This window comes from Scyliorhinus torazame, chromosome 14 (genome assembly GCF_047496885.1).
Source record: "Scyliorhinus torazame isolate Kashiwa2021f chromosome 14, sScyTor2.1, whole genome shotgun sequence".
Lineage (NCBI taxonomy): Eukaryota > Metazoa > Chordata > Chondrichthyes > Carcharhiniformes > Scyliorhinidae > Scyliorhinus > Scyliorhinus torazame.
The window spans coordinates 19337480-19365230 of NC_092720.1; the positions used below are offsets into that span (position 1 = coordinate 19337480).

Here is a 27751-nt window from a genome sequence, read left to right on the forward strand (position 1 = left end):
GGCAATTTAGCGTGGCCAATCCACCCAACCTGCACATCTTTAGACTTTGGGGAGAAACCGGAGCACCCGGAGGAAACCCACGCAGACACGGGGAGAAAGTGCAAACTCCACACAGTCACCCAAGGCCGGAATTGAGCCCTGATCCCTGGTGCTATGAGGCAGCAGTGCTAACCACTGTGCCAATTCTTTGTCAAATGCTATCTGGGCAATTCCCTGTGACGTCCTCGCATTGGTACTTCCAAAGGGGTTCCGCCCAGTGCGTTTTCAGGTTACGTCCGGAGATCAGAATAACTGGGACAGTATGTTAAAGGTGTTATATAAAGATAAACTGCTGTTGTTGTGATCCAATAATTATTTCATGATGATATCTTCTGATAGAATTAGAAGGTCATTTAGTCCGTTGTGCGGGTGCTGGTGCTTCACAAGAGCTATTGAATTAATCTCATGCCTTTCTTCTCATTCCCCAGAGAAGGACAAATTATTTTTCAAATATTATTGAATTCCCTTTGAACAGTTAGTATTGAATCTGTTTCCACTACCCATACAGGCAGTGTATGTGGGGCCACGGAACTCTGCTGTGCAAAATATATCTCCACCCCTCACCCTCTCTTACTCATTTCAACCTTGATGGTGCCCTGCACAGCGAGACCTGCTCTTATTATGGGCTTCTTAATATGGAAATAAAGAACCATTGGCTACTTAATTGCATGTCTGCAGATCTCTTGAAAGCTAATGAATAGTGATTAAAAATTAGTTCTGCATCTTTGTGAAAAGTGCCAGCTGTGAGAGCTATTAATAAAATCTGTTCCAGTATGTATATTGACATTTCAGAGGACAAAGAAGATATTTTAAATCCCAACATGAATTTTCACACAGGATTTAAAAGTTTGGGTTAAAATATGAAATGGATTCATAAACACGGTGTGTAAATTTTTCAAATTGGTTAGCACTGTTGCAACACGGCGCCAGGGTTCCGGGTTTGATTCCCGGCTTGGGTCACCGTCTGTGCGGAGTCTGCACGTTCTCCCCGTGTCTGCGTGGGCTTCCTCCGGTTTCCCCCACAGTCCAAAGATGTGCGGGCTCGGTGGATTGGTCATGCGAAATTACCCCGTAGTGTCCAAAGGTTAGTTGGGGTTGCGGGGATAGCGTGGAGGTGTGAGCTCATGGGTGCTCTTTCAGAGGCTGGTGTAGACTCGATAGGCCGAATGGCCTCCTTCTGCACTGTAAATTCCATGAAAAAAAAGAGTCTGTACCGAGTTAGGGGAAACAAAACTTAATTTTGTTACAACTACTATTATATTCGGCTCCAGTCGTTCCCTACTAGGCCTTCACTTGTCGCTGCCTTACTGGCCAACTCTATTTGTACAAAGCCAGACATTGTTAGAGGTCCCCTTCCCCCTTATCGGGGGAGCTCGTATTCTGCAAGGTCCATGGGCAGGGAATCATTCCCACCCGGTGAGACCTGTGTGGTTTACAACAAGCATGTTAGACATTCCTTTTTTGTCACCAAGGTCAAAATCCTAGAAATCCCTACCCAAGTAACTTCACTACTGGGAATGCAGTGATGCAAGAAAGCCCAACCATCACCTTTTCTGGGAAATTAGGGATGAACAATAAATGTAGGCCTTGGTGGTGACTCTGACATTTCAAGAATTAAGTGAAAAGAATGGTTCCACCTTCTCCTCGGCAATCTGAGCTGCGATGCAGCATCGCTCTGCGAGGGCTCTTTGGTGCCATGTTCAAAGGGCAGGCTTCAAGTGCAAAGAATGGGAAGCTATTTGGCCAGGGGAGCTTTATTGCTGACTCTAATTCTAACCTTGCCTCCTCACCGCACACAATCCAGCCCTGCACATATCAGTGATGTGATGGTTTTTAGCCGGAGGGCATGAATCCCAAAGATGTTCGGAAGAGAAACATAGCCTGGAATTTTTCTGCCCCCTCCATGGCAGGTTTTCCCATTTCTCCCACCTGCCATTGGCTGCCGGCGGGATCTTACAGTCCTGCTGAACTAGACAGCATCTTTCAAGGCTCGTCTGTCCAGGGATCGACTTTGGCAGGGCAGGAAGATCCCGCTAGAGGGAAGAGCTGGAAAGTCCCACTTGCAGTTCTTCATAATGTGCTTGTGCTGGATTAACTTATCCAGTAAATTCTGAAAAGCACTTTGAAGGAATTAAGTCTAATTAGTGAATAAAATAGACACAAAATATGTGCCAAAAATACAATTTAGCAATGGAATGGCCACTACACAATCTGCACACATGTTAATCCAAGTGCTAGTTCATTGCCTAAAACAGGCAGATTAAAGGTCTAGACAGGTTGGTCAGTAAGTATGTGCGGAGTCTGCACATTCTCCCCGTGTCTGCGTGGGTTTCCTCCGGGTGCTCCGGTTTCCTCCCACAGTCCAAAGATGAGCAGGTTAGGTGGATTGGCCATGCTAAGTTGTCCTTAGTGTCCAAAACAAAAAAGGTTGGGTTGGGTTGGGTGGCATTGCTGGATTGCGGGGATACAGTGGAGGTGTGGCCTTAGGTAGGGTGCTCTTTCCAAGGGCCGGTGCAGACTCGATGGGCCAAATGGCCTCCTTCTGCACTGTAAATTCTATGTAGGTAAAGGGCCTAAATCTAACCCTTTTTGATCATTTGCCTGTATTGACTGGTACGAGTGTTGAATCTGGTTCACTTAGGAGTCTTCAGTGACTGCCTGTGTTCGTCAAGAAGTTACAACCTTTAATTTACAATCCTGAGTGGTAGCAGAATCAGGAGTGTTCTCCTGATTCCATGGGCATCACAATCCACTCTCCCTCCTTCCTCAACAAACCGCCTTCCCCCCCCCCCCCCCCCCCTCCCCCCCCCAATTCCTGGGTCATGTCCACCAGCCAGTGTGTGTAAATCCAACATCAATACCCATTACACCGGGGGACCTGCCTCAAGTGTCTGCCCCTCATCAGCCTAATGTAAATGAGGGCCCACCTGATATGGTCCCAACACCATTCCCTGTGCCCAGTTCTTACTGGCAGCAGCTGTGCAGCTTCCGTTCCAGTATCGTACATAAGTCCAAGGTATTAAAGGGGTATCCATGGACACAAAATCAACTCGGGCACAAAGGCAGAGCCTAAGACAACAATTGTTTTTCTGGCTAGAGAGACGTATGCAATGGTGTTCTACAGGGATGAGGATTAGAAGCGCTGCTTTTTTTGATACGTATCAGTAACCTGGATTTGGGTTTAGTTAGACATAATCTCAAAGTTTGCAGAAAATATGAGACTTGGAAACACAGAAATAGCAGACTTCAAGGAGCGGCAAGGGCAGACTGGTAAAAAGGGCAGACACATGGCACGTAATATAATAATAATCTTTATTGTCACAAGTAGGCTTACATTAACATTGCAATGAGGTGACTGTGAAAATCGCCCAGTCACCACACTCCAACATCTGTTCAGGTAACAGAGGGAGAATTCAGAATGTCCAAATTACCTAATAGCATGCCTTTCGGGACTTGTGGGAGGAAATGGAAGCGCCTGGAGGAAATGCACGCAGACACGGGTAGAACGTGCAGACTCCGCAGACAGTGACCCAAGCCGGGAATCGAACCGGAGACCCTGGCGCTGTGAAGCCATAATGCTAACCACTATGCTACCATGCTGCCTATATGCTTGTAGCTGGCATCCTGGCACAGGGACTGCATATTGGCACCACTGACTTTATATTTTTTATTGGGACAGTTTCAATGCAAAACAAAATTCAGCAGAAACCAGGTGGCCTCACCTGTGCGAAGTTCAGGAAGAAGAGTTGATTGTGGTTCAGGTTAACACCAGGCAGCAGGCCATCCTGCCCACTTTTCTTCACGTGCAACTGGTAAGCCTGCAAAACGTACATTCAAGGTGACAGATTAGAAACTGCTGCACAGGTCGGGAATGCTGATAATGCACAGGGCGAGTGTGCCTGAAAGGAAGGGAGAAGAGGCAGAGAGGGAGAATCATAGAACAATAGAATCATAGAATTTACAGTGCAGAAGGAGGCCATTCGGCCCATCGAATCTGCACCGGCCCGTGGAAAGAGCACTCTACCTATCCCCACAGCTCCACCGTGTCCCCATAACCCAGTAGCCCCACCCAACCTTTTTGGACACTAAGGGCAATTTATCATGGCCAATCCACCTAACCTGCACATCTTTGGACTGTGGGAGGAAACCGGAGCACCCGGAGGAAACTCACGCAGACACGGGGAGAAGGTGCAGACTCCGCACAGACAGTGACCCAAGCCGGGAAACGAACCCGGGTCCCTGGAGCTGTGAAGGGATAGGTCAAATTCTCAGGGTTGTTCCTCCCACAGGGCACCTGAAGCACTAACTTATCTTTCTCTCTCTCAGCTGCCTACTGATAGAGTGAAATATTTTCTCTCCTCACCATGCATTTCCAAACAAAGTGAGGAGATAGTCAGCCAATTCTATCTTGCTGTCCTTTCATTTGAATGGCAGAGGGGTGGGGGGGGGGGGGGGGGGGGGGGCTGGGTAGCTGTGGGCCCAGCTTCCTGCAATGTGCCCCCTGCCAAACCATTTCCTTCAATGTTTACATGTCAAGGAAGTGGGAAAAGTGGCAAGTTGCCCGTTAGTGGGCGAAGAAACTGGCAAGGTCACAGAAGTGGACAGAGGGCCTGCCAATCTTGGCGATAATCACGTTGTTAAAAAGCTGCTGACATGATTAGTTGCATGTCTCAAATTTCTGTAGAAGGTTTAATGGGCAATTAATGCGCTCACACAAGACGTCCTTGAAGGTAACAGGAAGGCAAAGGGTGAGAAGCGTTTTGTGCAAAGCAAACAGCCGAACAGTGCAGATCGCTGAGGATATCCTGGAGATCTGCAGGGTTCGGCATATTCCTTAATCCCCTGAAGTTGCTGGCTGATTTGCACATGAATCGCAGCTTGCGTCATTAACACATTATTAACTCAAAGATTTAGTCCAGTAAATATTTTATAGGAATACAAGTTCAATTCCCACTTCATTATCCCAAACATAGGGTTGGTTTTATGGGATGTTTTGGTTTCTGCTCCCCTCTGCCAGCTAAAAGTGGTACGCGGTACATACACGTGCGACTCGGCCAACGTTGTCTACCCCATACGCTGCAGGAAAGGATGTCCCGAAGCGTGGTACATTGGCGAGACCATGCAGACGCCGCGACAACGAATGAACGGACATCGCGCGACAATCACCAGGCAGGAATGTTCCCTTCCAGTCGGGGAACACTTCAGCAGTCAAAGGCATTCAGCCTCTGATCTCCGGGTAAGCGTTCTCCAAGGCGGCCTTCAGGACGCGTGACAACGCAGAATCGCCGAGCAGAAGTTTATAGCCAAGTTCCGCACACATGAGTGCGGCCTCAACCGGGACCTGGGATTCATGTCGCATTACATTCATCCCCCACCATCTGGCCTGCGAAATCCTACCAACTGTCCTGGCTTGAGACAATTCACACCTCTTTAACTGGGGTTACCCCATCTCTGGATCTGTAAACACTTAATTACCTGCAAATGCTCGCATTCTAAGCATGGTCTTGCATCTTTGAATTTGTCTATATATATGTTTCTGGAACATAGCTCCTCATTCACCTGAGGAAGGAGCAATGCTCCGAAATAATGTTTGAAACAAACCTGTTGGACTTTAACCTGGTGTTGTAAGACTTCTTACTGTGCTCACCCCAGTCCAATGCCGGCATCTCCACATTATAGATAAAAGTGGGGAGGAGGGGGTGAACAGGTTGGAGGGAGGGTGGTCAACGAGGGTGGCCCACCCGTGATCTTAGAGGCTGCCCGGCAGCTTTTTAACGTGGGGAGCCCTGCTAATCGCTTTAAAGATGAGAGTTAAGTCTCATTCTTGGGTGCAGGTCCTGCCTTAGGGAGTTGCTGGCCAATCAAAGGGCTGGTAGCTTCGTAGTCCCAGTAGTGCCCACCAGGAGAAGATGATTACTGGGATTATAGGCAGTCTCACCAAATTGAGGAGCCCAGATAAATCCAGGACTGGGGGTTTCAGCTAAGGAAGCGGAGGACATAGCGGGTCTGGGTTCAAGAGCTCAAGAGGCCAGCGGGTTAACGATGACCCATAAGAATCTATAACCTTTATTATTGTCACAAGTAGGCTTACATTAACACCGCAATGAAGTTACTGTGAAAATCCCCTAGTCGCCACACTCCGGCGCTTGTTTGGGTACACTGAGGGAGAATTCAGAATATCCAATTCACCTAACAGCACATCTTTCGGGACTTCTGGGATCATAGAATTTACAGTTCTGAAGGAGGCCATTCAGCCCTTCGAGTCTGCACCAGCCGTTGGAAAGAGCACCCTGCCCAAGGTCTCACCTCCACCCCATCCCCGTAATCCAGTAACCCCACTTAACCTTTTTGGACACTAAGGGCAATTTAGCACAGCCAATCCACCTAACCTGCACATCTTTGGACTGTGGGAGGAAACCGGAGCACCCGGAGGAAACCCACGCAGACACGGGGAGAGCGTGCAGACTCCGCACAGTGACCGAAGCCGGGAATCGAACCCAGGCGAACCCAGGACCCTGGCGCTGTGAAGCAACAGTGCTAACCACTGTGCTACCATGCCGCCCTTGAAGTGAGTGGGGGGGGGGGGGGGGGGGAAGTTCTCTGAAGGGCCCAAGACAGGAGATTTCTGCCAAGCTGAGGCACTCCCTACTCTGACACAAACCCAAGCAACTAAAGCTGCTGGGCTTTCCGCATGATACAGACTCCCCTACCCCCGCCATTGCAAATAAAATACCAGCGGGGACAAGGTTAGCCACTCATTGGCTATTTAACGGGTCAATAGATTCAAGCATGGATTTTCGGTCAAAGCAGCTGCCCGGAGAAGAAACGCTCCCAATTTTGTGGCGAAAGCAGAAAATGTTAGATAGTTCACCCAGCCTCTCCCCTGCAAGTCAGGTGTTCGGAAGGCCACCCAATAGACTTTACATGCCCCCTTCCACAAGTGGGGGAGCACTAAATCCAGCCCATAGAGTGACATGAGTGCACTTTTCCCCCCGAGTGTGGTGCAGCTCAGTCTGCGTCACGCGGTGAATAATATTTCAGCCAGCTAACTACAGCATTTGACAGAGTTCCAGCATCCTGCACTGCTCACTTGCCAAATCACTGTAAAGTAATACCAATGCACAAATTGAACAGCTGATCCTGTTTCCACATTAGGTTGACACAGATTGCATGCTTAGCAACTGTCACAGGCTGAACAAGAGTAACTTGAGGGGAAATGTATTTATAACCAAAGAATTCACTTTCAATATCATCTCTTTACCCCTCTCCCTCCTCCTTCAATACACTCTGTAAAATCTACTTATTTGACCTCGCTTTTGATCATACTGCTTATGTAGCTTGGTGTCAAATTGGTCATGTGGAGTGCCTTGGGAGGGTTCACTATGTTAAAGATAAACACAAGTATTTGTTTACAGAAGGCAAAGAGGCTCGCTCACCTTGTAGGCTTGTCTGATACCTCCATTGTCTGCAATGTTCTCTCCCAGTGTATTAATTCCACTCAGCTGCAATTTGATAAGCGAAACATAACATAGATCACATTAGTAAATGCAGTGGAATTCAGGACTATTCACCGCGGGGATGTTAATGAGTCCGTGTCTCTATGGATATTGAAGTAATGTGGTTTTGTTCTTCATTGGCGAAAGCCTCTTTAACACAAAGCGGATGGAGGAAAGTTGACTGTGTGGTTAGGTGGGCACAGCTTCTGGCAATGTGGCGAGTGCATTTTCAAACCGGCGTCGTTCATGAATAAACCACCTGGCGCATTACCTGTACCATTTGTGGCAGTTACCTTGAAGTTGTACAAAGTTCTGGGGAGACCTGGGCATTTCTGGGCACTGCACCTCAGCAAGGATATTGTGACCTCAGAGGGGTGGCAGTGAAAATTTACCAAAATCATATCATGCTGATTGGGTTGAACCGTAAGGTCAGCTTGAATAGACGAGGTTGAATATGAAAGGTTAAGGAGCGATCTAATTGAGCTGCTGAAGATGATCGACCCAATTAATAAGACTGGTTGGGGAGAAACCGTTTCTTGTGTTGGGAGACTCCAGAACGAGCAGGCATAATATTACAATTAGAGGCGATGTCAGGAAGCATTTCACACAAATGGCAATGGGAACTTTGACATCTGCCTCCTAGAAAGCTGCTGAGGTCCAGGGCCAGTTGAAAATTTTAAAGCTTTTGAGTTTACTCAGTTGTTGTAAGATAGGGGAATTAAGGATTTTGCAATCAAAGCAGGTCAGTAGAGTTAAAATACAGATTTACCGTGATCTACATGAAGGGCTCAAATGTTAACGATGGAGTTGTGCTACAATAGGATACATACTTTAAATTGGTAATTAAGCACAGCGACCTCAATTGGAGAAGGATTAGGAAATCAGAGCAAGACTATATAAACCAGTTCACGCTGGGTGCCTGGGAGAGTCTTGAAAGGATACCCGTTTTAAGGTATAGGCTCGCTTTAGACCCATGCCTCCTCAACATACAATTATTTGAGTTATCAAGGACTGAATGGTCTCTTTTTGTTCAAATGTTCCCAGCAAAACGCATGCAGAGTAAGTAAATTAAGAGTTTCATATGGGAACAGCTATACAGAGCTGTGGTGAGATGCCTTTTCATAGAATCATAGAATCCGGATAGTACAGAGAGTCATTCGGCCCATCCAGTCTGCACTGAACCTCTAAAAGAGCACCCCACCCAGGCCCACACCCCCAGCCTAACCCCGTCACCCCAACTAACCTTTGGAGACTAAGGGGCAATTTTGAATGGCCAATCCACCTAACCTGCACATCTTTGGACTGTGGGAGAAAACCGGAGCACCCGGAGGAAACCCACGCACACAAGGGGAGGATGTGCAGACTCCGCACAGACAGTGACCCAAGCTGGGAATCGAACCTGGGACCCTGGAGCTGTGAAGCAATTGTGCTATCCACAATGCTACCATGTTGCCCCATGTGAGAAGATGCAAACTCCAGACAGCCACCCAAGGTCGGAATTGAACCTGGGTCCCTGGCACGGTGAGGCAGCAGTGCTAACCACTGTGCCAGCATGCTGAGTGTGGAGTACTGTGTTCAGTTCTGGGTGCTGAACCTCACGAAGAAGCATCGGCTTTGAATGATGTGCAATGTAGATTTACCAGAACTGTACTGGGATCAAAAGGATTAAATGCGTGCACAACTATAAGTGAAGAAAAGTGGCAAGGTTGGCCACCTCTCCAGGATAGACATAACCCTCAATCATGTAGTGGGGAAATATTTTTTGCTAGCAGGTTTTGGGAAGGCAGGAATTCTGATAAGGCAAAGATAGAAGTGAATATGCAATCGCAACTTAAAAAGGAAAGGCTGAACAGATCAGGGGTGGAGGGACTGGTCAGGGTGCATTAAAAGAACCATGAAATTGGGACACATACCAAAGACTTGAACTCAAAGATACTAAATGGGCTCCAAAATCAATGAAGAAAATGTGAAATGTCAGTCTTGCTTTACCTAACTGCGATTCCCAGTCCATTTCAGTAGTATTACAAATGATTTCCTCCCAAGCTCTACTGCCCAAGATTTGAGAAATTGGTGGTGGCAGCACGGACCAACAATAACGTTTGTGTTTGTGTTCTAACCAGAGCTTAGGACTCTCATTTTAATGCACTAATTATGCCTTTGCTGGTTTCAGGAGTGCCGGTTTTTCAGATCAAGGCCATCTCCAAATTACTTTCGGACATTTGCCTTAAGTGATTTTTTTTCATCCTGATTCAGGTCTTCTAACACAGGGAAGTGGAAATTGACTCTTGTACACTCCACGTCCTGGATTGATAGCGGAGCCAGAAAACTACAGTCAGGAATTTGCACCTAGCTGTCTGTTAAACCCTACTTCCATTGAGGTTCTGGCTCTGCAGGAAATGCTTGATTTATGTCAACATTTGGGATTAGGCTGGGTGGGAGGATGAAGGGCAAGTGGTTGAAAAGGTTTAGGGACAAGGTCGTTAAGTTAATCATGGAGGATAATTGCTGGTAGATTGGTCGCACCAAATGACTGGTTTGCATTTCCAAGTTTTGTATATTTATTTAGCCACTTGCAAAGAGCTTTGCTTCAACAACTACATTTCCATGCTCAGATACACTTGCTAACTGCTCGCTAGTATCTCAGTAAAGTGGGTCATGCACACCAGCATTGGAAGGCGAGTGTCAGGAGATGATTTGACCAGGACTTGGGGAGGGGAGAAATTGTGTTTTCCGGAACAAGTGACCAGACAGTATTCTGTTGGCAAAACCATCTTTGTCTTTCAACTGGCTAATTGTAGCATCCGTAATGGGTGATATGAGTGAATCCAACACAGCCAAGTATCAAAATCAGGGTTGTGTGACCATAGCAGCCCCTCTGGTAATTTTAGAACATAAGAACATAAGAACTAGGAGCAGGAGTCAGCCATCTCGCCCGTTGGGCATGCTCCACCATTCAATGAGATCATAGTTGATCTTTTGTGGACTCAGCTCCACTTTCCCGCCCGAACACCATAACCCTTTCTTCCTTTATTCTTCAAAAAACTATCTATCTTTATCTTGAACACATTTAATGAAGGAGCCTCAACTGCATCACTGGGCAAGGAATTCCATAGATTCACAACCCTTTGGGTGAGGATGTTCCTCCTAAGCTCAGTCCTAAATCTACTTCCCCTTATTTTGAGGCTATGCCCCCTAGTTCTGCTTTCACTCGCAAGTGGAAACAACCTGCCCGTATCTATCCTATCTACTCCCTTCATAATTTTATATGTTTCTATAAGATCCCCCTGCATCCTTCTAAATTCCAAGAAGGACAGTCCGAGTACAGCATGGACTGGATGGTTCAAATGGTCTTTTTCTGTGCTGTGGAAACCAATTCGAATCAGAACAGGTAAAGCGGAAGTTTCTAACTTGTTGACATACATGTTGTCCACCTGCCAAATCCCATGTGAAGTTCCCATACTCGTTCACTATGCATTGTGAAAGGTCTTTGAAGTTCCTGGCTGATTGTTTAGTCCACCAGTCCATGAGGTTTCCTTCTTTGTCAAAGTTACGACCTGCATCAGGTACACAGATGGATCTGTTAGAACTACAGCTGGCGGTAAACCCACATTTAGTGCTGCTTAAAATTAATTGGCAAGTCTTACCATTGTCATCGAATCCATGAGTGATTTCGTGACCAATAACCATGCCGATAGCACCAAAGTTCAAAGCACTTGGCTGTCCTTTTCCAAAGAAAGGTGGCTGAAGGATGCCAGCTGGGAAAACTGGCACAAAACAAAGTTTGGTTAATTGCCGAATAAAAAGGCTGCTTCAATTTCCTCACCTTGAACATTCTTGACCAAACCAGCCATTGTGACCTGCAAAAACCCAGCTCACGCCGCCTGCTCTCCTGTGCTAGGGCCTGTGCACGTTTACTTAGAACTTACCAACGCCTGCTTTGCTTCGGCTAGTGTCACAGGGGATTTTACAGCCGCTTGAACAGGCAGGTGGGACGTTGGTGTGGCATCTCCCGTGAAAGGCGACACCTCCAGCAAGTGTAGCACCCCCTCAGTACTGCACCAAAGTCGCAACTTGTGTTGCATGTTCAAGTCTCTGAAGTTGGGCTGCGAGTTACCGACTGAGTTATGACTAACACCACAACCAAAGCTAATTAATTTATCTGAAATGATTTTGCGCTGGATTATAAAATAATATTCATTATGGCAAAGGCTGAGGGGTGACCCGATATATACCATTCCTGTTTATGAAATAATTTAATAAGGTACTTGCAAAGATTTGTACGCTTCGGGGTGAGTCCCAAATAGAGTCAGGAATATAAGAAAGTCGCTACACCCAACAGGGAAGCTTCGGACTCAGAAACTGAATGTTAACCACTGAGCCAAATCTGAAACCATGACCAGAATTTTACACAGGGTTTTCAAGGCCTGGAAGCTCCAAACTGTTTTTATAAACTCTGGGCCGTCAATCGGCTCAGAGCAGGGCCTTCGCCCTATTTGGGTGGCCAGTGGCTCTCCAGTCTCAGAAGCACCAAGAGGAGAGGCAGTCAACCTCTAAAAATGGTCGCTGATGGAGCTGGGTGAAAGTTGAGTCGGCGAGTTTTGCCAGAGCCTGCCAGATATGGGGAGGGGAAGGGTCATTGAGGGGATAAACAAGTGAAGGTGGGGAGGGAGGGAGAGGGGGAGGGGGATGGGTGAAGGGCCTCTGGTGGGCACAGGGCACCTGATCAACAGAAACCCCAATCTTCTCAGCCAACAACAAGGCTGCCATGATTCACCGGGAGGCCTTGTCAAATGGCATGGGTGCATCCTGCTAAACCAAAACAGCAGCGATGGGTGGGTAGGTGGGAGCCATTAATTGACAACTTTGTGGCCTCATTTGGCCCAGAGATTGCCTTACATTTCCCTGCCCACCTCTCTCTCTTCCCCCCCCCCCCTCCGCCACTGATACAATTCCAGTGGCAGCAAGCAGAAGATGGGCATGCCACCCGATTACATGCTCCTCATCCCTGACTCTTATCCCACTCCCAGGGGAGTGTGGAGTGCCAGGGAGGGGGTGGAACATGAAAGTGTGGCCTTTGTACTGGGAGATCATCTGCCTGCTGCCTCCACAGGAGTAACGTGAATTAAGCAGGAATGAAGAGAGAAGAAAAGAAAGTGATGAAACAATGAGATTGGAAAGTAAAGGGTGCATAAACGTTGACAAGGGATGCTCAGCAGTATTGATATTAATTTCAAAAGTCAATTAAATCGAATACACTTTACTATCCATTAATGGCCAAAAGGCAATAATTGCAAGTGTCGAGAAATAGGAATTATAAGGCTAACCAGAAGAAGTTAAGTATTATAGAATTTGCAGTGCAGAAGGAGGCCATTCGGCACATCGAGTCTGCACCGGCTCTTAGAAAGAGCACCCTACCCAAGGTCCACAACTCCACCCTATCCCCATAACCCAGTAACCCCACCCAACACTAAGGGCAATTTTGGACACTAAGGGCAATTTAGCATGGCCAATCCACCTAACCGGCACATGTTTGGACTGTGGGAGGAAACCGGAGCACCCGGAGGAAACCCACGCACACACGGGGAGGATGTGCAGACTCCGCACAGACAGTGACCCAAGCCGGGAATCGAACCTGGGACCCTGGAGCTGTAAAGCAATTGTGCTATCCACAATGCTACCGTGCTGACTATGTATGCAGACTAAGACAGATAGTGTAGCGTATATAATTTCTTGCTCACATGGAGGGGTATGTAGCTATTTCGATTAATGTAAAGTTGCGTGACAAATGAATGCTCCATTATTGTCTAATATAAAGCAGCCTAATAAATTCATACCCAGTCTCACCTCACTCAAGTCTTTTTTAGTGAGCCTACAGGAAGTTTTGAGAGGCGCCTCTGATGAACTGCTTGCCCGAGCAATTGCCAATGCCCAGAGAATGCAGTCGTATGATTAGATACTGGTCTGTACAAGGTGCACATCTGAACATGACCTTCAAACCATTTATAGAAGTGAGCAGTCCTGCTGAAGAGATGATCGAAGGTGGAACCAAAAATTAAACATTACAAACGCTGCACGTGGTGTCCACTTTTGGATCAGGTCCTTTACTATTGGTGAAAAATTCACAGGTCCATGTTTGCCTCCATCAGGGAAACAGTGCATTTTCTTTTAAATTGGAGACATTAGCAGCAAAATACATTTGTGTAATGGGCGCCATGGTGACTGGGATATAATAACTCAATTAGAGACCAATTTTCTCTGATGGAGCTATTTTCCAATTATAGTTTCCTCTGATTCTTGCATGTTACAGTGATCTCAACGTCACACCAGCAGTTTCAATTATAGCTGCCTCATTACCATCCTTCCCATTAGTTGGAAAAGATGAGGTACATTTAGCAGAAATGCTGGATTTATTCCGTAGGCCCCAGTTGAAGATGCAGGTTTGAATGCTGAGTGTGCAACTTGCATTTATATAGCGTCATTACCCAAATGAAATGCCTCAAGGTATTTCACAGGCACATAATCAGACAAAAACTGTCACCGAGCCGGAGGATTGGATTTGTTTATTGCCACGTGTACCGAGGTACAGTGAAAAGTATTTTTCTGCGAGCAGCTCAAATATGTCATTAAGTACATGGGAAGAAAAGGGAGTAAAAGAAAATACACAATAGGGTAACAAAACATATACAATGTAACTACATAAGCACCGGCATCGGACGAAGCATACAGGGTGTAGTGTTAATGAGGTCAGTCCAGAAAAGGGTCGTTTAGGAGTCTGGTAACAGTGGGGAAGAAGCAGTTTTTGAGTTTGTTCGTGCATGTTTTCAGACTTCTGTATCTCATGCCCGATGGAAGAAGTTGGAAGAGTGAGTAAGCCGGGTGGGAGGGGTCTTTGATTATGCTGCCCGCTTTCCCCAGGCAGCGGGAGGTCTAGATGGAGTCAATGGATGGGAGGCAGGTTCATGTGATTGACTGGGTGGTGTTCACGACTCTCTGAAGTTTCTTGCGCTCCTGGGCCGAGCAGTTGCCATACCAGGCTGTGATGCAGCTAGATAGGATGCTTTCTATGGTGCATCTGTAAAAGTTGGTAAGGGTTAATGTGGACATGCCGAATTTCTTTAGTTTCCTGAGGAAGTATAGGCGCTTTTGTGCTTTCTTGGTGGTAGCGTCGACGTGGGTGGACCAGGACAGATTTTTGGAGATGTGCACTGCTAGGAATTTGAAACTGCTAACCATCTCCACCTCGGCCCGTTGATGCCGACAGGGGTGTGTACATTACTTTGCTTCCTGAAGTCAATGACCAGCTCATTAGTTTTTTTGGCAATGAGGGAGAGATTGTTGTCGCTGCACCACTCCATGAGGTTCTCTATCTCCCTCTTGTATTCTGACTCGTCGTTATTCGAGATCCGGCCCACTATGGTCGTATCGTCAGCAAACTTGTAGATGGAGTTGGAACCAAATTTTGCCACGCAGTCGTGTGTGTACAGGGAGTAGAGTAGGGGGCTAAGTACGCAGCCTTGCGGGGCCCCGGTACTGAGGACTATTGTGGAGGAGGTGTTGTTGTTCATTCTTACTGATTGTGGTCTGTTGGTCAGACATTAGCACTGCTGAAGACTAACTCACTCACAGAGGTCAATTTGAAGGATTGTATATGAGGAGGAGGGAGAGGTAGAGAGGCGACAACATTAGGGATGGAAGACCTTGGAAGCTGAAGGCAAGACCCCCAATGGTGGAGCACTGAAAATCAGGGATGGGGCAAGCAGCCAGAATTTGGGCAGCACAGATATTTTGGCAGGTCGGAGATTTGGAAGAGGTTACAGAGATGAGGAACGGCGAGGAGGTTGGGAGATTGAACACTGAGGATGAGGATTTTAACTTTTGAAGCATCAGTGGACTGGGAACCAATGTAGGTGAGTGGGCATAAGGGTGATAGGTGCACAGGACTTAGCACGTGTTAGATTATGGGCCAAGACATTATTGAGTTTAACTATGATGGAGCCTCGTTCACAACTCTGTGTCAAATAAATTGCAGCATCTCACTATTGTGGGTTGCATTTGGACAATGGTTGGTTGGGTAAGATCATTAAGCTGAGGCCCCATTTGCCATCTGAGGTGTATGATCATTTAAGATCCAATGGTTATGTTTGAAGAAGAAGAGCAGAAGAATTCTTCCTGATGTCCTGGCCAACATTTCCCTTTCCAACAATACCTACAAGCGTTTATCTGGCAATTTATCATATTGCTATTTGTGAGAGGTGGCTGTGCATAAAATGGCTGATGAATTTCCTATGTTCCCACAGTGAACACACTTTAAGAGGTTTTCACTGCCTGTAAAGTGACGAGAGGCATCCTGAGTTCGTGAAAGGTGCTACATTAATGCAATTTCTCTCTTTCTTTAACATTGTAAATAGGTTTGTGAAAGTTGACACTGTAAGCACTTTTTAATAGACAAGATTCCCCCCATTGTGATTATTTTTTGTTTGTGATCCTGTTGATTTTAACCTCTTCAATCAGGCTGCCAGGCAATCTGGCATCCTGCCCCAGAGACACAGGAATCCAGGTTACGGTTTTCTTTCCAGTTCTCATTGGTGCAATTCCTTAACTGGCCATAGGTGGAGCAGTTTAAGAAAAATAGCCTGCAACATGACTGGTGGAAAATTGACGGATAAAGCATGTCCTCACTTAGTGTTCCATAGAAACGTAGAAAATAGGAGCAGGAGGAGGCCATTCGGCCCTTCGGGTCGCCTGCATCATTTATCATGATCGTGGCTGATCATCCAACGTAATAGCCTAATCCCCTTTCCCCCCATATCCTTTGATCCCTTTCACCCTAACTGCTTCTTGAAACACACAAGATGTTTTGGCCTAAACTACTTCCTGTGATAACAAATTTCACAGGCTCACCACTCTCTGGGTGAAGAAATTTCTCCTCTGGTTCTGGACACACCCACCATCGAGAACATCCTTTCTGCATCTACGCTGTCCAGTCCTGTTCAAATTTTTTTTAACATATTGTTATGAAGGCATTTAATAATAAACATCAAATAAAACCACAACCAAGATAAAAAAGATAACCCACAGATAACAAACAGGAGAACACATCGTAACTCAATAAATAGGTGACTAGTGGTGTGCCTCAGGGGTCGGTGCTGGGACCACAACTTTTCACAATATACATTAATGATCTGGAAGAAGGAACTGAAGGCACTGTTGCTAAGTTTGCAGATGGTACAAAGATCTGTTGAGGAAGCAGGGGGGCTGCAGAAGGATTTGGACAGGCTAGGAGATTGGGCAATGAAGTGGCAGGTAAAATACAATGTGGAAAAGTGTGAGGTGATGCACTTTGGAAGGAGGAATTTAGGCATAGGCTATTTTAAAAATGGGGAAATGCTTAGGAAATCAGAAGCACAAAGGGACTTGGGAGTCCTTGTTCACGATTCTCTTTAAGTTAACGTGCAGGTTCAGTCGGCAGTTAGGAAGGCAAATGCAATGTTAACATTCATGTCGAGAGGGCTAGAATACAAGAGCAGGGATGTACCTCTGAGGCTGTATAAGGCTCTGGTCAGACCCCATCTGGAATACTGTGAGCAGCTTTGGGCCCCGTATCTAAGGAACGATGTGCTGCCTTGGAAAGGGTCCAGCGGAGGTTCACAAGAATGATCCCTGGAATGAAGAACTTGTCGTATGAGGAACGGTTGAGGACTCTGGGTCTGGTACTCGTTGGAGTTTAGGAGGATGAGGGGGGATCTTATTGAAAGTTACAGGATACTGCGAGGCCTGGATGGAGTGGACGTGGAGCGGATGTTTCTACTTGTAGGAAAAACTAGAGCCCGAAGGCACAATCTCGGACGAAAGGGACGATCCTTTAAAACAGAGATGAGGAGGAATTTCTTCAGCCAGAGGGTGGTGAATCTGTGGAACTCTTTACCGCGGAAGGCTGCGGAGGCCAAATCACTGAGTGTCTTTAAGACAGGGATAGATAGGTTTTTGATTAATAAGGGGATCAAGGGTTGTGGGGAGAAGGCAGGAGAATGGGGATGAGAAAAAATATCAGCCACAATTGAATGGCGAAGCAGACTCGATGGGCCGAGTGGCCTAATTCTGCTTCTATGTCTTATGGTCTTACGGTCTTATGATCTTAAATAGCCAACAACCGCAACCTGCCTCCCTACCATAACCCCCACCCTCTCTGCCTCCACTTTTTTGTGTCAACCCCCCCACTCCCCTCCCTCCCACTGCTGACATAACTGACCTGGAAGATGTCCATGAACTGCTTCCACCTCCAGGCAAACTCTTCCATCAACCCCCTTAAGGCAAATTGAGGAAATCCGCAAGATCGCTCACCCACATCCCCGGTTTCAGAGAATCCGAGTCCCTCCACCCCAACAGGAGCCGTCTCCGGGCTACCAGAGAAGCAAAGGCCAGAACATTGGCCTCTCTCACCCCCTGGACTCCCTTTGGTCTTCGGACACTCCAAACACTGCCCATTCTAGACTCGGGACCATCTTCACGCCCAGTACCTCCAACATCACGCCAGCCAACCCCGCCAGATTCCCTGTAACTTCAGGCAGGCCCAAAACATGTGAACATAATTCGCAGGCCCCCCCCCGCACGTATCCTCCACCCCTTCAAAGAACCTACTCATTCTAGCCCTAAGGACAACCTTAAATTGGATGAGACCCAACCTGGTGCATGAGGAGGACCCATTCACCCTCCTCAAAGGTTCCTCCCAAAACCCAGCCTCCAGTTCACCCCCCAGCTCTTCCTCCCACTTCTCGCTTAACTACTCCTATCGGGGGGTCCTCAGAGTCCATCAATTCCTTATATACCTCTGACACCCCTGCTCTCTCCAACCTCTGTTCTCGACAGCACCTTGTCCTGCAACCCCGGAGGCGGCAGATCAGGAAAGGGCGGCACCTGTTTTCTCACATAGTTCCGCATCTGTAAGTATTGGTACCCGTTTCCGCTAGGCATCTCATATTCCTCTACCAGTCCTTCCAAACTCGGGAAGCTGCCCTCCACGAACAGATCTCCAAACCAGTCAATCCCCGCCCGCCGCCAACCCTGAAAGCCCCCCGTCCAGTTCCCCCGGAGCGAACCTGTGACTCCCACATATTGGGGCCCAAACCGAGGCCCCCTCAAGCCTCAAGTGCTTTGCCATTGTCCCCACACCCTCAGGACCGTCGCTACTATCGGACTTGTGGAGTACCTGGCCAAGAAGAGCGGCAGAGGTGTTGTCAATAACGCTAAACAAGTACCCCTACACGTGGCTGCCTCCATCCGCTCTAGTACCGACCCCTCTCCCACTACCCACTTCCTTGCCATGGCTATATTTGTGTCCCAATAATAATAATTCATTACATTTGGCAAGGCCAACCCGCCCCACCACCCTTGCCCCCGCTCCAACAGCGTCTACTTAACCTGAGGGGCCTTCCCCACCCACACAAATTCCAATATCAACGAGTTAACCTTCCTGGGGATAAAAATTGTGACGATCTGGAATGCAAACAAAAGCCTCGGGTGCACATTCATGTTTACGGACTCCATCCGCCCCACCAATGACAACGGAAGCACATCCCACCTTTTAAACTCACTCTTCAATTGCTCCACCAAACGAGCCAGAGTCAACTTGTGTAATTGCTCCCACCCCCGTGCATTCAATATGCGATTTGATACAAATATCTAGTTCATGGTACTTTAGAGGTAATGTTTATTTCTAGGAAGATTAAAGTTTAACTTAAGGGGGCTCAATGTTAAAGAGGCAGCACGGTAGCACAAGTGGATAGCACTGTGGCTTCACAGCTCCAGGGTCCCAGGTTCGATTCCCGGCTTGGGTCACTGTCTGTGCGGAGTCTGCACGTTCTCCCCGTGTCTGCGTGGGTTTCCTCCGGGTGCTCCGGTTTCCTCCCACAGTCCAAAGATGTGCAGGTTAGGTGGATTGGCCATGCTAAATTGCCCCTTAGTGCCCCCCCAAAAAAGGTTAGGTGGAGTTACTAGGTTACGGGGATAGGGTGGAGGTGTGGGCTTAAGTAGGGTGCTCTTTCCAAGGACCTGTGCAGACTCGATGTGCCAAATGGCCTTCTTCTGCACTGTAAATTCTGAAAAATCACTAATTTCATGCATAAGTTTTTTCAGATATTGGTTGCCAAGCTGGCATTTTAAGCGGGGCGGTGATCGGGCAGGAGGGGGGGGGGTGCCCTGCGCAGGTATGGGGGATGTTGGGAGGGCCGAGGACCCACTTATTGTGAGTTGGGGCTTGGGGGTGGGGGGGTGGGGGGGGTGGGGTGGGGGGGGGGGTAGCTTTGTGGTTACGTCGGGGGCTCATGAGATCTGGGTGCCATTTAAAAATGCCATCCTGACCTCTCACTGCATTCAGCAGTTCGGCGAGTGGAGCTCCTCAATATAGAAAGTCTGGCTAAGTGTGGCCTGGTCGGCCAGTTCCACAATGAGGCCTCCGATCTGCCTGGATGGGCATTAGATAGTGGGCTGCTTCTCGGGGCTGTGAGCTCCAGGAAAACTCGGGCTAATCTTGCGCTATGGGACTCTGTCCCCATTCGGGTAGATCACGTCCGATGTTCACACTGCTTGCAAAGAAGTGCAGTCCAAGGAGATGGTTTGTTTTCAGAATTAGAGCTAAATTAATTGAAAAGCATTCAGTGAATCCTGTGAATAGTCAAGGATGGAAATTAAGATGGTTCTCTGGTTTCAATATATATGAGTGTTGTGCAGCAGGGGAATAGGTTATGCTGAAAGGTGCCCCAGGTAGCAGGCAGTTGGGGTTCAGAGAAAGTCTGGGTAGTTGAGAAGATGGCAGAAGGTCGCTGGTTCTGGGCCAGGCGGTTAGGGCTTAGAGAAGTCCTGGGACCCAGTTATAGCTTGGTGCTGTCGGGAAACTAGAGTTCAGAGAAACCCAGGGGCAGTGCCAGTGTCGTGAAGCTGGTGGTCCATGAAAAAATTGGAAATGTGCTGGTAATTAGAATTGGGAGTTAAGCTTTGTGAATCCCTTAAACGCAATCTCAGGAGAAGCAGTCCAGCCACTGAGATATGAACAGTCAATGAGGCAAGCAATTTGGAACAGCTTCTGAGGGAATTCAAGGGCTAAATCTTTGAAATTCCTCTTAAGGGGGTCACAATTTTGACACATGGTGTCACTGACATCTGGGTAGGTAGTTGAGAAATCCATGAGATCTGCCTTGGTTGCATCTGCCATTTAACGCGCACCATGGTGTGTTCAAGCACAATTTTTCTGTGAATTCATATTTACCTCAACTTACTTCTGAATGTTAAGAGTTTCAGAAAGATATATCGTAAATTGATTTAATTCTCTGACTTTGTATAGTAGGGTTTACAATGTTTATTTTAAACAATGGAATCTTGTGACTTTGTCCTCCTAGTGGGTGACTGGGATTTCAAATGTTATCTACTTTAAATAAAAGGTTATTGATCCTTACTGGCTGGCAACAGATTCTACGTGACGATCTCCCTTATAATTAAACCATGCATTGTCAGTCGCTGTTCAAGATTACACTTGATGCCACTGACCTCAGGCAAAGTAGGAGGAGTCCACCAGGATTATTGTCCAAATATTAGGCAGTGAATTCGGTGAGCCCTGAGGCAACGAAAACCCCTGCAGAAGATTGGTTTTGTTCACAGGTGGGACCTGATGACTAGCTCACCTCTCATTAGTGTTGCCAAGCACCAGACCTTCTGAAACCTTCTCTTAGTTGGTCTGCTCAAACCAGTGAGAGCAGCTAAGGAGTAATGTCTTCCATGCTTACGGGGAGACATTAAACCAAGGCAATAAAAAATATCCCACAGCGCTATTTGAAGAAGGACAGGTGAATTCTTCCCGATCTCCTGTTAATACTTATCCCTCGATGAGTATCAGATTAGATGGTTATTTATGGCATTGTTTTTTGTGGTTAGGGTATATCTTTAATGTTGTAAGATGTGGAATTTGATATGACAATGCAGGTGTGTAGATGAAGTGTTGAGTTCTGAAAAGTCTCGCATACCCATCCTATGGTATTTTCAACAGAGAACTGTATTTTAATATATTGTTCTGAATGCAAGACTTTGTAAGGTGGTTATGTTTTAAACTGTCTCCTTTCATTTAAGGTAAAACAGAATGTCCTGGAATGGGGGAATGATGGAATCATACTGATCTCTGTCCATGTGGTTTGGTTGTCACAGGAGAAGAGGTTCAGGCTGAAACCTTTAGAAAGTCAGAGGCTAGTTTTCACACCGTGACACAAAAAAGGGACAGCTCAGAGACCAGAGAGGGAGACCGAAACAGCACGTTCTGTGCCAAGCAGACTGCATTCTGTTGGCCACTGAGTTGGATGTAGAATGGAGGTCATGGATATAGATTGAGAGGCGGTAGATTTAGAACTGAGATGAGGAGGAACTGCTTCTCGCAGAGGGTGGTGAATTTGTGGAACTCGCTGCCCCATAGTGCGGTGGAATCTGAGTCATTAAATGGTTTCAAGCAGGAGGTAGATATATTTCTGATTTTAAAAATGGGTGAAAGAGATATGAGCAACAGGTAGGGAGGTGGATTTGAGACCAGGAAGCGATCAGCCACGATCTGATTGAATGGCGGAGTCGGCTCGAAGGGCTGAATTGTCTACGTCAGCTCCTAATTCCTGTGTTGCTATGCTGAAGAGGTTCGATTTTCCTGTCGAAGAAGGGGGAACTGCGGAGATTTAAGGACTCTAGAATGCCGGAGTTAGCATTGCTTCTGGAAGTGAGTTCGGGAGATGCTCAGAATTTTGAGTGAAGGGAATTTCAAAGGACACTGGAAAACTGACAAGGAGAAGGGAACCGGCTAAAAAGCTGAGTAGAAGGTGGGACTTAACCTATGACAGGACAATAAAATTCCATCCTATTTATCTGCAGAGATGGTGGCGCAACACATAAAAGGTAATATTTTCAGTACAGTTGATTAGTTAATGGGAATTACTTGTTCTGTAGTATGTTAGTTGCCTATTGAATAATGTTCAGTCGATGTTGATTTTAGTTGTTTTGGTTGTAATAAGAGGTGAAAACTTGTGTGATATTTTTCCATTGGTGACTGGGAAAAACATATCTCCTTTCAAAAGTTATTGGTCTCCAAAGTGAATAAAACTCAAGGACATTTTGTAAATTAGAATCCCAAATTTGGAGAAGAGCCAGGGCTCTTTCCTTGAGGAACAGGTAGGGTGAGTGGGAGGGGGGGGGGGGCTGATGTTGGCCCCTAAGATTAAGAAAACACAGAGAAGATGTTTCCATTTGTGGGTGAAGATCGAACTAGGGGCCTAAAATAGAGGATAGGTACTAATAAATCTAATAGGGAATTCAGGGTGAACGTCTCTACCCAGCGAGTGGTGAGAGTGTGGGACTCGATAACATACGTAGTTGAGATGAATAATGTAGGCGCACTTACAGGGAATCTGGGTACGCACACGAGGGAGAAAGGAATAGAAGGACCTGTTGATGAAGTTAAATGAAGAAGTCGAGGCTCGCGTGGAGCACAAGCACCAGCCTACACTACTTGGGAAAAATGGCCTGTGTTGTCGATACAATGGGCTGGATTCACCGTTTTTCAGGCTAAGTGCCGACGATGGTGTGGGAATTGTGGCGTTTTACGGCGCCAAAATCGGCGGCGAACCCTCACCGATCCTGCGATCGGTGTAGGACTAGCAGACGCGCAGGGTAATACTCCCGGCTCCCATGACAAAAACTGCTGGAGAATGTCCGCGTCAGTGGTCGGGCATGCCCATCACGACGACCTGCAGCAGTCGTGCCGTAAAACATGGCGCCGGCCGTGCGCGGACACAACAAATACCGCCCCCACTTGCCACCCCCTGGCCACCTCCACCAGTACCCCCAGCCCTCGTGGAAGCCCCCCCCACCCCCGGCCAGCAGCACGGCTCCCGGTCGACCCTGGCGGCAGTGGACACAGTCCGCAGCCGCCATGCCGGGTTCCCGACCGCTGACACCGCGCGTCCCCCCACGCGGTCGGGAACTCAGCCCATCGGGGTCAGAGCGTTGGAGAGGGCCTTTAGGTTACGTGCCACGTGCCGTTGGAACGGCATGTGGCGTGTGACACATTTACGCCATTTTGGAGGGGGCGGATAGAAAACCACGTCAAATCGGCACCGCCCCGATTTAGGCATCGGAAGGGATTCTCTGCCCGATCACCGATTACGATATCGGCGTCGGGCAACGGTGAATCCAGCTCTATGTCAATGCAGAAAACTCCTTCCCTTGGATTATTCAAGGGTGCAAGTCAGACCCATAGATTCTAATAAAAAAAGGCCACCATCAATCATCATTTTAAATGGGTACCACTGTCGCCAATACCGGATAACGTGATTGCACAGTTTCAAGATCAAATTGTACCTGTAAACATTGGGGTCAGTGAATTGTTACACAAACAGGAAGTAAAATATATATTTTAATGATGCAAATAAGAAGCTACTAGACTTTTAAAGAAGAGTTTTACCTATTTGGTTTCTGCTTGATGAATAAAAGGCATTTACTACAGCAGCTCCTGATATCCACCTGTAAAGCAAACCAAAGACAAAAATTAGACTGACTCTGCTCCCATATTCCTTGCGTTCCTGTGTTATCTTTCACCTCTGCATTGCTTCCATTCTAAATTATCTAAATGGAGAGAAACCTTCGAGAGCTTTGGTGCAGAGGGATTTGGATGTCCTCGTGCATGAATCACAGAAAACTAGTCTGCAGGTACAACAGATTATAAAGAAGACAAATGGAATTTTGGTCTTTATAGCTGAGGGTATGGAGTATAAAGGTAGGGAGGTGTTGCATTTGTGAGACTGCCCCTGGAGTACTGTGTACAGTTTTGGTCCCCTTATTTGAGGAGGTACGTAATTGCATTAGAGGCACTTCAGAAGATTCACTAGATGGATTCCAGAGATAAGGGACGGGATTCTCTGGTATCCGGCGGGCGGGCCGTCCGGTGCCAAAGAGTGGCGTGAACCACTCCTGCGTCGGGCTGCCCGAAAGGTGCAGAATCCTCCCACCTTCAGGGGCTAGGCTGTGGCTGGAGTGGTTGGCGGCGTGCGCAGGAGCGCCAGCATGTTCCCAGAACCACTGGTGTGATTCCTGCGCATGCACTGGGGGTTTCCTCTCCGCGCCGGCCATGGCGGACCTTTACAGCAGCCGGTGCGGAGGGCAAGAGTGCCCCCACTACACAGGCCCGGCCGCAGAGCGGGGGCCCCGATCGCAGCCCGGCGGTGGGTCGGTGAATCCCGCCCAGGAGGTTTGTTTTATGAAGAGGGATTGAGCAGTTTAGGCCGATGCTCCCTCGAGTTTAGAAAAATGAGAGGAGATCTAATTGAGGTACATAAGACGATGGAAGGTATTGACAAAGTAAACGTAGAGCGGATGCTTCCTCTTGTGAGGCAATCTAGGATTAGAAGAAGCAGCTTTAAAACAGAGGTGAGGAGCAATTACTTTTCTCAAAGCATTGTGAATCTGTGAAATTCACAGACTGCAGTGGATGCGGGGATTGGAGTAAATTTAGAGGAAATTGAAGACTTTTAATTAGGAATGGATTGAAAGTTTATGGAGAACGGGCTGGAAAGTGGAATTGAGGCCAATAGGAGATCAGCAGTGATCGTATTGGCTGATGGAGCAGGCTCAAGGGGCTGAAATGCCCAATCCTGCTCCTAGTTCATACGTTCTTATTCAGCTGGAAAAGAGCCCAAGTTTCATTCAAGGCTTCTGAACCGAGTGCCCCCTCTTCCCCTCCCTCTACACTCAAAAAATCCACAGGCAGAGCTGCTGAAGTGGAGAATATTGTATAAGATATGTAAAATTCAACTCTAGTAAAGCTAAAGTCAATGGGAACCATAGTGGGGGAAACTATCACTGGTTCGGGTCATACCTAGCACAAAGGAAGATGGGTGTGTTTATTGGAGGTCAATTATCTCAGCCACAGACATTGCTGCTGGCGTTTCTATCTAGGCCCAACCATCTTCAGTTTCTTTATCAGTGACCTTCCCTCCATCATAACATCAGAAGTGGGGATGTTCGCGAATGATTGCACAATGTTCAGCAACATTCGCGACTCCTCCGATAATGAAGCGGTCTGTGCCTGTACACGGCAAGATCTCAGCCACATTTAGGCTTGGGCTGATGCGTGACATGTATCATGCACACCACACAAGTGACACAAATGTCTATCTCCAACAAGAGAGAATTTAACCACCACTTCTTGACATTCAATGGCATTACCATGGCTGAAGACCTGCAAAATTCAACTCGAGTAAAATCGAAGTCAATGGGAATTAGGGAGAAAAAAAAATCACCAAAGAAGGGAGACAAAGGAAGATGGTTGTGGTTGTTGGAGTCCAATCATCTCAGTCCTAGGACGTCACCCTATATCCCTCCAATCCTTCTGCCAATTACTTTAATTCTACGGCCAGGGTTATTGACCTCTCTGCTAAGGGAAATATTCCTTCCATCTCCACTCCACCTAGGCCTCTCACAATTCTATGCATATAAGACCATAAGGAATAGGAACAGAAGTAGGCCAGTCGACCCTCGAGCCTGCCACACCATTCAATAGGTTCATGGCTGATCTTACATTCCCCACGTCCGCTTTCCTGCCCTTTCCCTATAACCCTTGATTCAGTTACTCAGCCTTAAATATACACAAGGACTCTGCCCCCACAGCTCTGTGCGGCAAGGAATTCCAAAGACTCACAACCCTCTGGGAGAAGAATTTCCTCCTCATCACAGTCTTAAATTAACACTCCTCTTTCTCAGACTATGCCCTCTGGTCCTAGACTCTCCCATGAGGGGAAAAACCCTCTCAGTGTTTACCCTGTCAAACCCCTCAACAATCCTTTATGTTTCAATGAGATCACCTCTCACTCTTCTAAATTCCAATGAGTCCCAACCTGTTTAACCGTTGTTCATAAGATAATCCCTCCATACCAGGGATCCTGCTCCTGAACCTTCTCTGAACCACCTTCAATGAAATTATATCTTTCCTGAAATAAGGGAACCAAAACTGCCCTTAGTGCGTCAGGTGTGGTGTCACCTCCACCTTGTGCAGTTGCCGCAAGACGTCGCTACTCATATACTACAACCCTTTTGAAATAACCCTTCCATGAGCCTTCTTGATTACCTTCTTCACTGAATGCTAGCTATCGGTGTTTCATGCACAAGTACCTCCAAGTCCCTTTGTGTCGGGGGTGGGGGGGGGGGGGGGGGAGAATCGCCTGGGTCGCCAAATCTTCCCGCGACGCCGGTCCGACGGCCTCCCGCGATTCTCCCAAGCAGCGAAAACGGCCCCGTCGTGTTGCGCGCGGCGCAGGCCGGAGAATCGCCCGAGACACCCAAAATGGCGATTCTCCGGCACCTCTGCTATTCTCAGGCCCGGATGGGCCGAGCGGCCAGGCCAAAACAGCGGGTTCCCCCCGGCGCCGTCCACACCTGGGGCGAAATTCTCTGGAAACGGCGCGATGTCCGCCGACTGGCGCCCAAAACGGCGCCAATCAGACGGGCATCGCGCCGCCCCAAAGGTGCGGAATGCTCTGCATCTTTGGGGGCCGAGCCCCAACATTGAGGGGCTAGGCCGACGCCGGAGGAATTTCCGCCCCGCCAGCTGGCGGAAATGGCCTTTGTTGCCCCGCCAGCTGGCGCGGAAATGACATCTCCGGGTGTCGCATGCGCGGGAGCGTCAGCGGCCGCTGACAGTTTCCCACGCATGCGCAGTGGAGGGAGTCTCTTCCACCTCCGCCATGGTGGAGACCGTGGCGGAGGCGGAAGGGAAAGAGTGCCCCCACGGCACAGGCCCGCCCGCGGATCGGTGGGCCCCGATCGCGGGCCAGGCCACCGTGGGGGCACCCCCCGGGGTCAGATCGCCCCACGCCCCCCCCAGGACCCTGGAGCCCGCCCGTGCCGCCTTGTCCCGCCAGTAAGAGAGGTGGTTTAATTTACACCGGCGGGACAGGCAATTTATCGGCGGGACTTCCGGGGGGCCCGCCAACCGGCGCGGCGCGATTCCCACCCCCGCCGAATATCCGGTGCCGGAGACTTCGGCAACCGGCGGGGGCGGGATTCACGCCAGCCCCCGGCGATTCTCCGACCCGGCGGTGGTCGGAGAATGTCGCCCCTGGTCGCTGCCGGCGGGAACGCTGGGGGGGGGGGGGCGCGGCCTGCGGGTGGGGGAGGGGGATCCTGCACCGGGGGGGGGGGCC

The 27751-nt window shown here is 48.1% G+C and overlaps 1 protein-coding gene across 3 annotated transcripts in view; it reads right to left on the bottom strand.

The window, feature by feature from the left end:
- The window catches only part of LOC140389564 (neprilysin-like), a 284568-nt gene that overhangs the window by 13788 nt on the left and 243029 nt on the right, over positions 1-27751 (bottom strand). For all 3 annotated transcript variants that reach the window (XM_072473793.1, XM_072473795.1, XM_072473794.1), the window contains exons 17-21: positions 24019-24077; positions 11180-11299; positions 10956-11089; positions 7476-7541; positions 3762-3857 (exon numbers count right to left, since the gene is read on the bottom strand). In XM_072473793.1, coding sequence (XP_072329894.1) covers positions 3762-3857; positions 7476-7541; positions 10956-11089; positions 11180-11299; positions 24019-24077 — 475 coding nt within the window. The remainder of the gene's footprint in view (positions 1-3761; positions 3858-7475; positions 7542-10955; positions 11090-11179; positions 11300-24018; positions 24078-27751) is intronic.